This window comes from Epinephelus fuscoguttatus, linkage group LG10, assembly GCF_011397635.1.
Source record: "Epinephelus fuscoguttatus linkage group LG10, E.fuscoguttatus.final_Chr_v1".
In the NCBI taxonomy this organism is placed as follows: domain Eukaryota; kingdom Metazoa; phylum Chordata; class Actinopteri; order Perciformes; family Serranidae; genus Epinephelus; species Epinephelus fuscoguttatus.
In genome coordinates, this window is record NC_064761.1 from 25,881,948 (window position 1) to 25,899,522 (window position 17,575).

General features: G+C 39.7%; 1 protein-coding gene across 2 annotated transcripts; it reads left to right on the forward strand.

Annotated features, from left to right (window-relative positions):
• Positions 1 to 3,474: 3,474 nt before the first annotated feature.
• Positions 3,475 to 16,366, forward strand: nexn (nexilin (F actin binding protein)). 2 transcript variants are annotated; one of them, XM_049588679.1, is made up of 14 exons: positions 3,475 to 3,607; positions 5,563 to 5,935; positions 6,056 to 6,253; positions 8,099 to 8,183; positions 8,293 to 8,441; positions 10,142 to 10,342; positions 10,440 to 10,613; positions 10,813 to 11,001; positions 11,611 to 11,802; positions 14,023 to 14,217; positions 14,339 to 14,560; positions 14,662 to 14,850; positions 14,978 to 15,341; positions 15,494 to 16,366. In XM_049588679.1, exons 2-14 carry the CDS (start codon positions 5,612 to 5,614, stop codon positions 15,505 to 15,507), a joined length of 2,496 nt encoding a protein of 831 aa, XP_049444636.1. In that variant the 5' UTR covers positions 3,475 to 3,607; positions 5,563 to 5,611; the 3' UTR covers positions 15,508 to 16,366. The 2 variants fall into 2 exon arrangements, with proteins under 2 accessions (XP_049444636.1, XP_049444634.1); XM_049588677.1 differs by lacking the exon at positions 15,494 to 16,366 and having other exon boundaries at positions 14,978 to 15,361.
• The last annotated feature ends 1,209 nt before the right edge of the window (positions 16,367 to 17,575 follow it).

Here is a 17,575-nt window from a genome sequence, read left to right on the forward strand (position 1 = left end):
TTTGTAGGACATTTCTTACCAAGTTGATCAATGCCTTGTTTCTCATGTTTCTTACGGAAATCACACCAATATCTTCAGGGTTCAAAGGTTGCTAAGAGCAGCACAAGAAAAGTGATGTCACTCCAGGTTTCAAAGGGTTAAAGCAGCCTCATAAGAGTGCTCTGGCTACAGGAGGCACCTGTTCTGTGATGGAATTATTTTTTGTCCTTTTAACATCAAAGTATTCAGCAGTCACGGCTGGGACATTATGACAAGCATATTCACTAGTTGTGTAGTTAAAGAGAGAAACAGCTAAAATATATTCAGTTGTTGGAGATACAGATAAATTCTAAAGCAAAAACAAAGGTCACATACCTTAGTCCTCTATGGAGGTCTTTATAAGAGAATAACATCACAATCTGGTTTTTGAGATTAATGGGCCTGGCCAGTCAATTCAGCAGCAGTGGTTTAACCTCTGTTAACCCTGTTTGACTGGGCAGCTGCTGGGCAAAGGAGAGGAGCATCATAAGGTGGAGTTCACCGCTGGGGTCTGGTCACAGTCTAGTCTGGTTAGCACATGCAAGCCCTCGACATGAACACAACAGACACTCCTGACTCTCAGAATAAGTGTACAATGTAGAGCCATGATTGACAATTCATGCATAAAAGTGGGGTTTAGAGTCAGTGTTCACCAAATAAGCCATCTGATCTGAGCTTTTATTCAGGGTAATGCGACCTGATATTTATTATGCACCGTGTTTCAGTGGAGGTGTGGACAGCTGGCACTGGTGTGTCCATCCACCAGCACATTATTCAGTTTTGACCTCCTGAGCCAGTCGACTGGGGCTTCAGCAGTGGGGTGTGGGCTGTACCACCACAAAAATATTCACAGGGGTGCCAGGGGCTGAGCTGCAGCAGCTGAGGCCCGGTCTGACTCAGGTTAGCTGTCCTTACAGTGCTGATAAGTTGCCACAACTGTGGTGCTATTTTGAGCAGTCCCCTTGTTGTCTCTGATGTCCCGCAGGACTCGGAACAGAGGAGGATGGAGCCCTTTTGCCCTGAGAGTTCACAGAGCAGACCCCAACCTGGTTTACGCCTCAATCTGAGCAGGAAGTAGATAAATGACGGGGTGTAAAGAGGCTCTAGAGTCTGTGAAGTGCAAATAGGCTGACCAATGTCATGCAGCTTAGTTTGTTGTAATCTTTATGTAACTTTTAAGAAAGGCTAATTTATGTTTGCTCACAAAATCACCAAAAACAGGACAGATTTGTGACAAACACTTGTCAAATACAACAATGTAAAGACGACGCTCCATGCTAGCTTCCAGGAAGTACACTGAGCTTGAAGTAAACTGGCTGGCAGTCTATGTATTATATTACAACCACTCTTATAATTATTTTGTACATGTCTGCTGAATCATGTGCGCAAGTAGGCTTAACTTTTTGCAAACAAGGACTTTGAATGATGCTCTCGGTCTCAGATTTCACTTCTGAGTACAGTATTAGCTGAAGCTTCAGCCCTCTTGTTGGGGGTTTCCCAAAGCCTCAACACCTCCAACTGGACGCAGTGAGCATTGCTTGTATGAACACAGCTGTTTAACCTGGTTTCACACTATCATTTTCAAGTGAATATGTAATGCAATATACTAAACAAGGTTTTCAATACATCACAAATTATTTAGGCAGTGCTGAAAAGTATCCAACAGCGAGATCAATGAAGAGGTTCACCAACTCTCAGAAATCTCCATAACATTCCTGGAATACTTGAAAGGGGACAACTTGGTGGGTTTTCTGCCTGTGGCCTGTTTGGTCAGTGAGTCAGCAGCTGTGCATGGAGCCATTGGGGCAGACAAAATGTGTCTGCTGTAGAGTTTCTATTTACATCCACCCACAGTGAGACAACCACTTTCTCATCTTAGATTAAAGGAAGACCTGCTCATCAGAACTTTGTGCAATAGGCCTCTATCTCCTAAAATATGTGCTATTGAATTTCTGGTCTCTGACTTGATGTGACCTCTTGGCATGATGACATGAGTTCCAACCGTCACTGCATGGCAGAGTGACAGCAACATGTAGGTGAGGCGGGAAAAATAGAGGTCAAGCTGGTGTCCCTCTTAACTGATAAGTCTGGAATCCTGACTCTAACGGGTCAACATGCAGATAATGATAATGTCTGTCTGCATTTAGACTGTAGTCCTCCCAAACAGACCTGACCAGAGGTGTGTAGTTTCTCTTGTACCAGACAATTCAGCTATTCTTATCTTGGTCGACCATTACTGAAAAAAATATATAATAAAAAAATTAATAAAATAAACAACCGTGGATTTTGCTATTAACTTCATTAATCAGACAAATTTATAGCTGAAAAAACAACAACAACAAAAACAACAACAACAACAAAAAAACAGGAAATAGCAAATACAAAGTAAAAGCATGGCAGTGAGGGTATAAAAAAATAAATAAAGGACAGTGGATTTTGCTATAAACATCATTAATCAGTCAAATTTATAGCTGAAAAAAACAACAACAACAACAACAAAAAAACAGGAAATAGCAAATACAAAGTAAAAGCATGGCAGTGAGGGTATAAAAAAAATAAATAAAGGACAGTGGATTTTGCTATAAACATCATTAATCAGAGAAATTTATAGCTGAAACAACAAAAACACAAACAAACAAAAAACAAACAAGAAATGGCAAATACAAAATAAAAGCATGGCAGTGAGGGTATAAAAAATAAATTAAAAAAATAAAGAACGTCGATTTTGCTACTAAGATCATTAATCAGACAAATTTATAGTTGAAATAAACAAACAAAAAACTCAACAAACAACAACAATGAAAAAAACCCAGGAAATAGCAAAAACAAAATAAAAGCTATTAAAAAATAGAAAAATAAAGGACTGTGGTTTTTGCTATTAACATCTTTAATCAGACAAATTTATGTCTGAAACCAACAACAGCAACAAAAAAATCAGGAAATAGCAAATACAAAATAAAAGCATGGCAGTGAGGGTTTACAAAAAAAAAACACCAACAAAAAACAGTCATCAAATACACCTTTAACAACTAAACGACAAATATATTATTTTAGGAATTTCTCAGTGATACTTTATGAAGTATTATGGTGACTGTGAACTCAGCATCATATTAATGTGAGATCACAGACTATAAAAATATCCCTCAGGTAATTATAACCTCATTAGTCAATAACCTGATATTAAAATAAATCTGTACAATAAATCACTACAAATTAACCATTAAAGGTCAATAACAGGCTTTAATCGTCCGAATAAAATTGTCAGTAATTTTCAAAGTCAATTATTTACAGTATTTGTGCAGCTGCGACTGCAAATGATCTGGATGGAGCAGTGTGGGGGTGTGTGTGCGCGCGCGCGCGCGCGAGGCGACAGCTGAACCTGCGGCAGGCGCGCGCGGAATGCAGTATCCGGTAGAAAGTAACGGTACTTTTATGGAAACGGCTCTCCGACACATATCCAGCAGCCAGTCGAGTTGGTGCACCGGGTGGTCGCATCTCGGATTGTCCTGCGTTTCACTTCATCTGGTTTATAACGAACCAAAGGATATTTACAAAGTCAAAAACAGGAGGACGACAGCGAGCTACAGAGGTAAACTCACATTTTTTTTAATTCATTTTTAAGGAGCATGAGGTTTTCAAAATCATAAAGCAGTCTGTTCATCATTATGTGGCAAGGTCAAAGCTAGGTGTTTAATCAGAAATTCACTTAAACTAATCATACGTCTTAATTTAGGCAGACATCACTTAACATCTAAATCTACTTTCTTTTTCCAATTGTGGTCCTTACAGTTGTCCTCACAATGTGATCACACACAGGAACAGAAACACAATAATTCTGTAAAGCTTTAATGGCCTCTTCAGATTGATACATTAATATATGATTCAATCTGTATGTGTGTCAAACTATATTTCTCCCTGACACACACTGCCATGATATATTGTGCCAGCTGGGTACAGAAATAGGACGTCACCACCCAAACCTGAAGTTTGTCCTGTAACTTGATTTTCTCAGGTCAGTGATGATTTGCCAGATGTCACATTGACACTATCAGTCAAAATTTAGATAAGAGGGTTTATGAGAGATGTGGTGTTTTGCCCACAGTAGCTAACATTTTCAACATCAGCCCAAATAGATACCTTCAAGTCATAAAGAACTTACTATGAAAGATTATTTAGTTGTGTACTCTGAGTTTGAAATGCACTACAGAAGACACATTGTCACAGGCTGCAGTTTGAAAAGGGCAGGTGAGGATCTGAAACAGCTGTCAGTTTGTGTTCCTGTCAGTCTCCTGATGTTCTCCTCCTTGTTACGGGATTGAGAGTGTCAGATGAATCAAGAGGATCAGAATCAATCAGTGTGTACAATGTACAAAATGTGAAACTAGAGCTGTTATCAATATCAGATGTACTGGACCACTTATAAATGAGTATGTTTAGTGTTATTCTGACTCCAAATCTTCAGTCCCATTCGTCTGGAGCATTAATGCAACTGAGCTAAATCAGAAATATGCAAGTAAAATGTAAATATTACTCCAGATAATGTGCTGGTCAGAGGATTCAATGGGGCAGACATTTTAAGTTAACTGCACCAGTGAAGCCGACAATGGTCACATTGGCAGGTGGACTAAATGTCTGATTAGAAGTTTCAAAGTCACTGTAACATGGGAAACAGAAGCTACACTGTGATAATAATTTCCACTTGTATTCCACTCAACACTGAAATGCTCAAGCTCCTAATCAGCGACATTAAATCATCATACATGAACACAAACGGTATTTGAGGACACTGATAAACAGCAACAGCTTTTAGTGTTGGATGACTAACAGTCCAAACAGCTCTCATTCATCCAGTTGTCTAGCTCTTTGTCTGGGGCCATTTTGTCAAGGGTCTGTGGGGCGACATGTGGGTGCCAACTTGAGCTCCGTCCAACTGCCGATCACCTTTCAGAAATAGCCATGATCACATGTCCTGCACCCACAAGTGGGCTATAAATAGGGGTCAGGCTTCCATTGCACTCGTTCTCAGTATACTGGGAAGTGGAGCAGCTTTCTTTGGCCCTAACTTTGTGGTCAGTGAGTGTCTTTTGCACATTTAAATCCCAAAACCATAGAAAATGATGAAATTAAAATATAAAAAAATACATAGTAACTAGAAGTATACAAATTTAGTTAAAAAAAACCCAACAACCTGGATCACTGATTTAATTAATAAATTGGTCACAAGTTTGCTAAAACATGAGTCTTGTCTGCCATCTTGGTGTTTAAAGAGTGCTCAACTCACCGGTTACATTTCTCAGTGAAATAATAAACACACTGTAAGTGTATTTTACAAATACATAATCCATAAGTCCTTTTTCTTATATATATTTTTGCATTGCCGAACAATTAAAAGCTTAATAACTTTTTGCAAGGGTCAAAGATACTGTATTTAAAAAGAAATACATCTGGTAATTAATGAAAATGTGAGTAGAGCAGATTTGCAATCAATCACTTGGGCTTAATGTAAAAAGAAAGTTACCATTTGAACTGTGCTTTGTTTTGCAGGTAACATTTGAACAGAGCCTGTTTGTCAACTTGTCATCGTGGTACAGACATGACCGAGGTGGCGCAGGTTGCGGCTGTGGTCGCCCACGACATGGATGATGTCACAAATGAAAGTGAACTCAACATGAGTGATGCAGAAAACCAGGAAGATGACGCGGTGGTTGATCAAGACCAGGAGACATCGCACATAGATGATGCGGATGGTGAAGCAAGTAATAAGACTAACAAGACACACAAAGAAAACACAGCTGATGATAAAAAGAAAAGGTCAGAGGCCGTTAATGGTGTAGCCAAGAACACAGAGACGAAGGAGGATGCAAAAGATGACGCAGATGAAGACCATAATATTTCTGATGTGGCGCTTAAGAAAGAGGTGAGTGAGGAGTTTAGGATCAAGTGATGAGATACAGTTCTAAAGTGTTTCTCATTGATATGGATATTTCCCTTCACAGAGACAAATAATCTTATCTTCCGTCTCACTGTAAAACCACAGAGACTCCTTCGATCCAGAAAGCAGGTGGCCAGGAGCTACGTGCCGAAGCAGAGCAAAGAAAAGGGAGATGTGACGAGCAAGTTTGAGGCCATGCAGAAGGCCAGAGAGGAGCGCAGCAGGCAGAGGAACCAGGAGGAGCAGCAGAAGAGGAAGGAGCAATACATCAAGGAGAGAGAGTGGAACCGCAGGAAGCAGCAGGTCAAAGACAGATAACCCCCACTAACCTCCGACCGTGACCTGCATGGCATGATGAGGCATGACGGGGTGACAAGGCTGCCAGTTTGAGTGAGAATTCACTGTCTTCTATACACCACACAGTGTTTCATACAACTAACGAATTAATTATCAGTTCACATAACAGTCAAGATTTTATGATTTACAAAAGGTGGTCATTTTAAGTTTAATAACGAGCACAAGGAGCACTAAAGAACTTAACTCCCCTGGTCGTCCATAATTCTAAACGCATGTTAGCCAAATATTGTTCAGCTCATTAAACTTTATTTTACATTGTAATCCAATCCCAATCCCAAATCAGATTATAAAAGATAATGCTGATTAATGTGGGTTAATCTCCTGAGACCCTGTGTCCTCATATGAGGACATCACAGTTTGGGTTTACTTGACCTTACTTCATTCTACTTGACTTAGACCTGTTGTCCTCATTCGTGGACACTTTTTTGTGCCATCTAGTGGTAGTAAGAGCACAATACACTATTCCATGTAAAAACCTGATCACATTTTATGGTTTAACTTGTATATTTATGATTATTAAAGTTTGTAGTTTAATATGGCAACAAATTTGACCAATTTTAGCAACGGCAACAAGCTAAGACACTGTTAATTAGTACTCATATGAGGACATTGGGACTTTATTATCATCTCATTGAGGACACTGGGACTTAATTATTGTTGACAATGTTTAATTTTTTATTCTTCTCATCCTACTGATTCCAAATAGCTAAAATAAATTAAAATGCAAACCAAAGTTTGGCTCTCAGGAGGTTAAATAGTCTAAGGACAAAAATATAGGGGAACTCTGCCAATTTTATACTTCTGTGCTGTTCCCACACAATTTGATGAAAATATCTGACTGAACTGTTTGTGTTTAAGTTGCATTGTGGGTAATGTAGGCACCAGGTTTTGACAGAGAAGAAGAATGTGTAGAGAAAAAAAGACAGTACATCTGGTTCTGCTGCACTGATTTTGACCCTTTCTCTTTTTAAACTGTCCATCATGAGTCCGACAGTGTCATAAGTGCTAAATCAGTGGAATACACTTTTACTTGTCAGTGTTTGATAGTGTAATTTTTGGGGGGAAATTTTTAAGGAAAAACTGCAAATATTGCCCATGATTTGCTTATCTTTTCTGTTTCATTATAAACTTTGGGTTTTGGACTTTTGGTCAGCACAAAATGAGACATTTGAGGACATCACTTTGGACTCTGTGAAATAATAATGGGCATTTTTCACCATATTCTGCATCTGAACTCATCAATTAATCAACTAATCACAATAGCCAATAATCAATGAATAAATAGCAATATAAAACGATGCATAAGACATCTATTGTTCTTTAGTGTATGCAATGTTAACCTATGAAAAAATGGTGTGTTTTTCATCAGAAGAAACAGATGATGATACTGACAAACAGTGTGGAGGAAATACTGTGTGCATGTGTGAAAATGAAAAGGGAAAGTCAGAGATCAGGCATTCTAGGTTAAGCTTTTCTTCGAGATCGACTGTGGGGAAATAAACGCAGTGATACGGTGTTATGTGAGTGGATTAGCAGTGATACTCAGACAGAACAACATCCCTGTGTACGGCCATGCCATATGTTGGCCGGGCTCGAGCACCTACGCTCATCTGCTATCTGTGGAACAACACCTCGGCCCAATCACAGGCCCACATGCAGATCACATGACCTGGCTATTAGCAGGGATTAGGCCCTTGTTCTTGCTGGGACCAGCATGGCTCCTGAGAGGCAAAGGAGATGATCCCAGCTAAACTGTAACCTCACCACCACTCTCCATCTGATCCGCCACAGATAAAAGAACTACTCGCCTCCAGTGATGAGGAAGAAGAGGTGAAGCCAGCAAAGGTTGAAAAATCCTACGTCCCCAAAATCACAGGTAAGACACACAAAGGGATGCAAAGGGTAGGAGGGGTGGATATTCAGCAAGGGCTCTGGAGGAGGAGGAGGAAGCTGAAGGCTTGTGCTGTGCTCTGTGAAATCTTCAGGTAGTGTGAAGGGGAAGTTTGCAGAAATGGAAAAACAAAGGCAAGAGGAAGAAAGGAAGAGGATGGAAGGGGAGAGGAAGAAGAGGGAAGCCCAGGACAATCTGGAAAAGGCTAAAATAAAGAAAGAGCTGGCTCAGAAAGCAGCTGAGGTAAGTACACCTGGACTTAATTGTTTGTACAGGGTCTTACTGGGAAGTGGGACAGCATGTCTACATGGCTCTGTGCCGGCTTTCTGATGAGAACGTTGTATGTGTATCTGTATTGATCCAGGTAATCCTCAGCTGCCACTCGGATGAGTTATTTTAAGTGGCATTTGAGAGCCAAACAGTTGGCACAGGCTGGACACAGGTCTTAAAACCACCAGTAGCATTGTTGACATGACCAGCAGGTGAACTCATGGTAAATCAGTCGCCTTTATTATATCTTACTGTGGCGTTTGGAAAATGATGTAATGCAAATCAAAGGAGTATTTCCAACCAGCACAGAACAGATAGAGGACCTGTTATACCTCTACACAGTGTAGTTCTTGGGAATGGTTACGTAACTATCCTTGTGCCAGCAATTACAGGCAATTACCTGCTACTTCTTTGCCCTAATTCTGCTCTAGCATAGAGAGAACAATCAAACTGATAATGGCGTTAACAAGGCTGTGTTCAAGAGCTATACAGAAAGCTTTAACAGGACCAGTTGTAATAGTAGGGATTTTATTCAGCTTTTAATTTTGGATATATCTCCTTTTTCTTTATCACCATTAGAAATGATCAAGGACGCAGCTATCACTGAGGACACTAAGGTCATGTTGCGGTTTTGGAGGGAATTTCAAGGTTTTAACAACAACAATTAAAAAGTGTTTCACTATTTAAGACTCGGACATTATTTAGGCTGCTTTATAAAAGAATTATAAAAAGAAAATTAGGTACTTTCTTTCGGGGTGATGTTGGGATGAATGGGGCCATTGACTGATGACCGTGGTGTTTTTAAAATCATGGCTACAGCCCTGGAAATGCTGCAGACAAAATCATAAATGCAATCAGCAGCACCACTCTCTGCAAATGTAGTGTATTCTCAAAAGATACACATCTACAGTTACATTAACTAGAGACATTTTTTTGTGTATCTACTTTCTATCTGTGTGTACAGCACGCTTTTCTTGGTTGACCATATGTTAAAAGATAAAATTATACTTTAGATATTTTATCAGAAACAGATTAATGTATCATGATTAGAGGGAAGCAGTGATTTCATGATCTAGAAGCAACTGGAATAGCACAGTTATAGAGCTGCCTGGTGTAGACAGCATATGACTGGCAACTGTTTCCCACACCTCCCAGTGATTAAATTAGCTCTAGACCTCCTTACCGTGACCGAATTAGACTCTGCTATCTTAGACCGACACCCATACTCTGACCTACTGCAAATGGCGACATTAGGCCAACAGAGTTGACCCCAACCCACATGCTCTTATTCCCAGTCTGTCTCTCTGTGAGTGGGTGGATATGCATTGAGATTGACCTGGATTTATTTATTTTCCCTCCACCAATAAAAAGTTAATGTCATGCCGTCTACAAGAGTAGCTGAAAGAGTGTTCAGATACAGTACCCTAAGTTAAATGCTCCTCATGACAATGTAAAAGAAACTCCATTACAAGTATTTATGCATTTTAAATCCCTTAAAATAAAGACATATTATCAGCAAAATGTACTCATACCCACTCATACTCATACTCATAACATATCAACAGTAGCATGCATTGAAACAGAAATACTCAAGTAAAGAAACTCAAAATTGTACTTAGTTGCTGTCAACCTCTTGCACCTGACTTTGTTACTCTCTATCAAACACTTTTTAGGAGGGAGATGACACAATCCTGGTACGAGTAGTTCCAGCAAAGTCATCACGACCTCCAGGTAGAATCAAAATGAACTTTGAAGACATGGAGAAGAATCGAGAGGAGGAAATACAGAAGAAGGCAGAGGAAGAGAAGAAGAGACGGTACGATGAAAACAGACGCTCCTTCAGGGATGCCAAGCGACGCTCTGTTGTCCAACAGGTATGGACATGTTTGCTGACACTAAATAAGATCTTGGCTTTTTACAACTGCATTAATGATTGTGGATCACAATTCAACAATGTAATCTCACATTTAGGACGAAGAAGAGAAGCCTTCGGACAAGGCACAGGTGACTCCTGGAAAGCTGAATGTGACATTTGAGGAGCTGGAGAAGGAGAGGCAGGAACAGAGGAGGAAGCAGGCTGAGGAGGAAGCCAAGCGCCGTCTGCTAGATGAGAAGAAAGCTTTCGAGGAGGCACGGTTGGAAATGGTAAACATCTCTGTATCCTCCTGATGCTGACAAGCAGCGATATCAGAAAAATATAACGTAGACATTAGACTGGATGGATTATTCATTTTCCATTTACACCTCATGAGCTGCCAAACATGTTTGCACAGTGAATTTTGTGCGATGTTTGAACTAACTGACCAGACTGATCAGTGTGTATAATACGTTTGCATGTTATTAGGGAGAAGACGAGGAGGACGGTCAGCCAGCTCAGGATGACAAGGAGGAGGCCCGACCTGGAAAACTGAGGCTGAGTTTTGAAGAGCTTGAGAGGCAGAGGGTAGAAGAAGAGCGCAAGAAAGCAGAGGAGGAGTACAAGAGACGAATGGAGGAGGAGAGAAGAGCTTTCGCTGAAGCCAGGAAGAGCATGGTCAGTATGCTTCCCATAAATGAATATAAAATTTAAGAGAACTCAGAAAGCTTAATGAAAATTCTCTTGTGGTATCGGCACCTCAATTTGCAAAAATATCTGGTGGTAATGTCATTATAATTCATATATCCTTATAGATCTGATATGGCCTTGTGATATATGCTCATTCACTTTCTGGTTAGATGAGAAGATTGACGCTACTCTTACATGTGTACGCTAAATATAAGGCTGCAGCCAGTTAGCTTAGCTTAGCATAAACACTAGAAACAGGGAAACAGGTAACCTGGTTCTGTTCAAAGGTAATAAAATCCACCTAGCAGCATCTCTAAAGTTTATTAATTAACAATTTTATCTCATTTTGTTTAATCCATACAAACCTGAGGTGTAAAAGCGAAAATTTTACGATTTAAATGAGGTGTTGTGTTGTACTGTTTCTTGGTTTGGAGCAGTGACTTCCTTGAATCTGCATGATTGTCTAGTTGGTTGACTTTACTCCTTTAATTAGTGAGCAAACAAGAAAGGTTATATTAAACTGGCATAAGATGATTACATCATCAGCCACTCCTTATCTTTATTACTCAAAGCTTACCATTCTGTGGTCTTCCTCAGCTTGTAGATGAGGATGACGAGGTGCTGATGGCCTTACTGAACCTGGAGGGCAGTAAGCCCGGGAAGATATGTGCCAGTTTTGAGGATCTGGAGCGACAGAGAAGAGAGGAGGAGCAGAAGAAGGCCGAGGAGGAGGCCAAGAGGAGACTGGAAGAGGAGAAGAGGCTCTTTGCTGAGGCCCGCAAAAACATGGTGAGTCTACATTTATCTCAGGCACCAAAAATTATACTCTGCATGTATTTTACTGATCACTAACAGAACGTGGCAGTTATTGTTGCTCGGGCTTTGACTTCGTTTGCTGCTGCTGAGCCGTGGAGCTTTAAAAGCGACATAAAAATCTGCTTTATAACAAAGTGTTTAATTGCTCAGAGACACATAGACACACTTAATGTCTACGTGGAGATCTTTGTATTAGTTAAAAGCAGTGGTGTAGCGGAGGGTATACACAGGTATACAGGGTATAAACATCTATTTTTCTGGCCTTTTACTGTATACCCACCTATCAGCCAAAAAGCCACAAATGAAATAAATAGGAGTGTATACCCACTTCCTCTTCAGTAATCTATTTACCTAGTAGTGCACCGACCTCATCAACTTCTACTGCACCACTGGTTAAAAGCATCATAAACAGATATCAGTCATGACCAAGGCAATTTTACTCTACATCAAGCTATTGCCTATTAAACCTTTTCATACTAATACTCTCTAAATATGATCTATAATAAGTTTCTAATTGGATGAGGACTAATGTATTGTTAATCGTTCTGATTGGTTCAAATGGTACACCTGCATTGCTGTTTCCTTGTCCGAATTATTTCTTTAAGAGCCCTGGCCTGGATCAGGAAATGTCTGCATATGGAGATGAAACAGTAAGATATTTTTTAATTTCAAGAGTATAATGTTTCACAGAGAAATATGAGGAAACAACAGTTGTTTATACAGTATTTTATTATGAAGTTATTCCTTGCATGCACAAGGGCACAAAGATCTACAGATGATGATGATGATGATGATGATGATGATGATGGGGTTGGGATGCATGATGTATTTAAATGCTATGTTCAACAATACGAATGGCTCCTGCTGACTGTTTGCTGGTTTTATGACATTATTTAATGTTGGGTAAGTACGACCCCAATTCCAGGAAAGTTGGGCCGCTGCGTAAAATGTCAATAAAAACAGAATGCAATGATTTGAAAATCTTTTTTGATCGATTAAATACAGTACAAAGACAAGATATTAGGTGTTCAAACTAATGAACTTTATTGTTTTTTGTAACTATACACTCATTCTGAATTTGATGCCTGCAACATGTTACAAAAAAGTTGGGACAGGAGCAACAAAAGACTGGGAAAGTTGTGGAAGACTTAAAAACTGGGTATCATTACTGGGTATAAAGGGGCGTCCTCTAAAAGGCTCAGTTGTTTACAAGCAGGGATGGTCACTTTGTGCAAAAATGCTAGTGCAAACAGTCCCACAGTTTAAAAACAACCTCTCTCAACATACAATCGCAAGAAATGTATGGATTTCACCATTTATAATCCATAATATCATCAAATTTCTGCATGTAAGGGGCGAAGCTGAACAAACTGACACAAAGTGTAAAAGTGCATCTGTGCGTCCTTCTGGGCTAAAGACTAAAAATACCATCCAGATTGTTTCCAGCACAAAGACAGCATCTGTGATGGTACAGGGGTGTGTTAGTGGCCATGGCATCATGGGTAACTTGCTCATGTGTTAAGGCACTATGAATCCTGAAAGGTCCGTATAGGTTTTGGAGCAACATATGCTGCCATCCAGATGAAGACATTTTCAGGGATGTACTTGCTTATTCCAGCAAGACAATGCCAATGCATATTCTGCACATGTTACAACAGCGTGGCTTTGTAGTAAAGGAATGCAGGTAGTAGACTGGCCTGCCTGCAGTCCAGAACTGTCTCCCATTGAAATTGTTTGAGCATTATGAAGCACAAAATATGACAACAGAGACTGCGGATTGTTGAGTAACTGAAGTCGTATATCAAGCAAGAATGTGGAAGAATTTCATTTTCAAAACTTCAACAGTTAGTGCTCCCAGTTCCCAAACACTCACTAAGTGTTGTTAAAAAAGGGAGCGTAACACAGTGGCAAACATGCCCCTATCCCAACTTTTTTAGAACTGGTTGCAGGCTTCAAGTTTATCAATTTGAACATTAAATATCTTGACTTTGTACTGTATTCAATTGAATATAGGTCAAAAAAGATTTGAAATCATTGCATTCTGTTTTTACTTACATTTCACACTGTGTCCCGATTGTTTTAGTTGGACTTTTTGTTTGTTGTTTTGCTCTGTTATGAACATGAAATTTGATGGTCAGTTATTTTACTCCCATTCAGAAATCTCTTCCTCTGTTTGTACTTGTGTTTTTATAGATAGTAGATGAGGATGAAGGGATGGTGAAGAGTGACTCTCAGGAAGCACTGCACCCTAAAAAACTGGAGATGAACTTCGAGGAGCTGCTGAAAGAGAAGGAGGAAGCTGAGAGGAGACGCAAGGCAGAGGAACGCAAAAAGAAGCTGGAGCAGGAGAAGCAGGAATTTGAACAACTCAGACAAGAAATGGGCAAGGTCAGTGCTGACTTGAATAACATGTCATATTTTCTTTGTCATTGAACATTGTGGTCACTTTTCCCATCACTTATGGAGTTCTCACAACTATGCAAAAAACTAACTGGCTTCTAACTCACAGGATGAGGTGAATGAAAGCTCAGATGTTGTAAGCAAGGAGTACGAAGAACTGACCAAACTCAAGAGAACCGGCTCCATCCAGGCCAAGAACCTCAAGTCCAAATTTGAGAAGATCAAGCAGCTAACTGAAGAGGAAATCCAGAAAAAGATTGAGATGGAGAGAGCACGGAGGAAGGCCATTGATGATGAAATCAAAGAGAGAGAAGCTGAGAGGTTCCAGGAGGTAAGAAGTCAATAACTCAAGATGTTACAATTACCAAAAACTGTTGACCCTCCTTGGAGAATTAGTTCAGCATCATCTATTGTACTCGCTGTGTTTTTCAGGAAGATGAGGAAAGAGAAACAACTTCAGCGAGGGCAGAGGAGTCACCATTCAAACAGAAGGTGGATATGAAAGCCCGATTTCAACAAATGGCCAAAGCCAGAGAGGAGGAGGAGCGGAGGAGGATAGAGGAGCAGAAGCTGCAGAGGATGCAGTTTGAGCAGCAAGAGATCGACGCTGCCCTCCAAAAAGTAAATCTTACATGTTCACGACCATATACGCAAGATCATTTTTATGCATTAAAGCAAAGCAGTAGTCTGGTTTAAGGTTGCTTTGATCCTGGCAGTGGTCTGTGATCTTTTTATCATCTGTTTGCAGAAGAGGGAGGATGATGTGGAGGACGAGGGTAGCATCATCAACGGCTCCGCAGCCTATGAAGACGAGGACGATCATGCCAGATCGGGGGCTCCGTGGTTTAAAAAGCCTCTTAAAAATCAATCAGTGGTGGACTCGGAGCCGGTTCGATTCACCGTCAAGATCACCGGGGAACCCAAGCCGGAGGTGACCTGGTGGTTTGAGGGAGAGATGCTTCAAGACTGTGAGGACTATCAGTATATAGACAGAGGAGAGACGTACTGCCTCTACCTGCCAGAGACCTTCCCAGAGGACGAGGGAGAGTACATGTGCAAGGCTGTGAACAGCAGGGGCACAGCAGCAAGTACCTGCATCCTCACAATAGAAAGTAAGACCACCTTGGTGTGATTTGCATGCCTGCGTGATGCATGATACCTCCTATCTGGATTTCAGCCTCTCTTTATGAAGTGGATCGCATGCTCCTCTTCCTCGTGAACTAAAGCAGATGTGGATAACTGCTCTTCTGTTTCTTTCTTGCAGCTTATGACTACTGATGCCCTTCCAAGTTCTGGAAACTTTCCCTGTTGTCTCTCACTCCTTTTTGTAAAACTTTGTCCCTCATGGTACGGTCACACAGCAGAGGGAAGAAAATAGCAGTATGCTTGGCATTCCTATGGGAGGGATACACAACACAAAAAAAATGCAACATGTTGTTTACGTTTGTAAAGATGCACTCCCTGTAGAGTAGGATGATACCTGTGCCAAAAAAGAGACACGATTCTTGTCCCCACGCCAAGGGTAATCTTCTTATGATATGTATCCTGCGATATTGATACCAGCAATTTTTAAGTATCATAGTACTGTATTGTAAATATCACACTAGTCCTTACATGGCAGGCATTATGTTTGAGGCACTGAAATGCAAAAAGTAAAATGTTCTTGTGTACTAATTTTAAAGAACAAGTTACAGGAATATCAGTGCTTCATATCAGTGCTTTCTACTGCTCAACAACTTCATCAGTCGTCTGTACCATATTAGTAAATGGTATTGTGATACTTGCCGGGTATTATATCGAGGGGTAACATCACTCAATTGGAAATCCACAGCTAAGTGTCTGTTGATCATGATATTGCAGGAACAAAACAACCCTGATTTTCAATAAAGCTTTTTAAATCCAGATTAAATTTTCAAACTGCAGCATCTCAAAAAGCTTAATATGTTGATTTTTTAATGTACCACCCCCCTTTCTTTTCGAGTTAAATGTAATACTCTTGATACAGTTGTCATAATTCAGTTGTGCTGGACAGTAGATAACCGTCTCATGGTTTGATAATGAAAAATAAATATAGGCTAGACTGAATATTTGTCGTATATTATAAATGAAAATGTTTTAATAAAATGAAGAAAAATGACAGATTTTTTTGTGGTGTCTTTTGTTGTTGTGTGGGGGAGACTTGAATAACTGTGGCGTACTGCTGGATCTGCTGTACAGTTACTTGCTTTGCTTTTGGGTGAACTGTCCCTGTCACGACAGTGTGTGTTCGTGCTCCAGCAACAATCAGTCACTAACTTGGCTTTAGCTGTGTTTACAGTAGCAACACATTCTCACTCCGACCTCAACACATATCGACATTTGGTCATGGACCTTCCACGTCCACATATGACGTCACGCATCCAAATGGGGGAAAACGACACCCTTTTCTCTGTTTTTAAAAGGGACCTTTTGGACTACAGGCTGCGACAAGATAAAACAACCATCAGTTAAAAAAGTACATTTCAGGAGTAAGCATTGATAAAAAAAAGATGCATCTTGAGATTATGTTTAAAAGTTTCAACAGATGTAGAGTCCCTAAGATCCTCAGGCAGATAAATAAACTGGAATTATTTGAGGACCCCAGACTAACAATGGAAGAGTGCATGCTACATTTATCTATTTATTTACTATTTATTTATTTTTTGTTATTCGCAATATTACTTTTCAGTATCATGGTCACTTAGCAATGTAGCGCAATATCATTTTCTCAAACTCATGTGCAATACTACTTCTCGATGTTATATACAATATAACATTGATTATCATACTTTTTTAAAAATATTTTAATTCATATTTAGTAATTCTTGTAATTATCTGACTTCGATGTTACTCTATAAGGCACTGGTTTACTTTATATCTTGTATATTTGGAGTTTTTTGACTGATATTTATCACCCTACTGTTTTAAAAACTGGCCCCAGTGTGTGATCCTGACCCGGGTTACCTACTGTTGTTGTTGTTTTTTTTAATTAATTAATTAATGGTTGTTCCTGTATTTTGTGTGACTGTAATTGAAGCTCTATTGAATTGAAGTGAATTTTATTTAACTTATTTAAATTTTTCCCTCTCTTTTCTACACCTTGATGCCTATGTTATTATATTTTATTTTATAGAATTTATCTTTCCTTCCTGATGTGCCTTGTATGTTTAGTGTTTTTGTGGTTATGGATTATACTTCATTGCTTGTAAAAAAATATTGTTCAATAAGAAAAATAGATTTTGACACTGGAAACAATTTACAATGCACGGGAAATGTAAGAAACTGCAACATTTTGTAACACAGGATCGTTTTATAAAATTAAATATCA

Bases quoted from the DNA above. Each gene is read 5' to 3' on its own strand.
- nexn (XM_049588677.1), top strand. From the start codon at position 5,612: ATGACCGAGGTGGCGCAGGTTGCGGCTGTGGTCGCCCACGACATGGAT. The intron at 11,803-14,022 runs GTGAGTCTACAT...GTGTTTTTATAG, and splicing joins CTGAGGCCCGCAAAAACATG to ATAGTAGATGAGGATGAAGG. The intron at 14,218-14,338 runs GTCAGTGCTGAC...TCTAACTCACAG, and splicing joins TCAGACAAGAAATGGGCAAG to GATGAGGTGAATGAAAGCTC.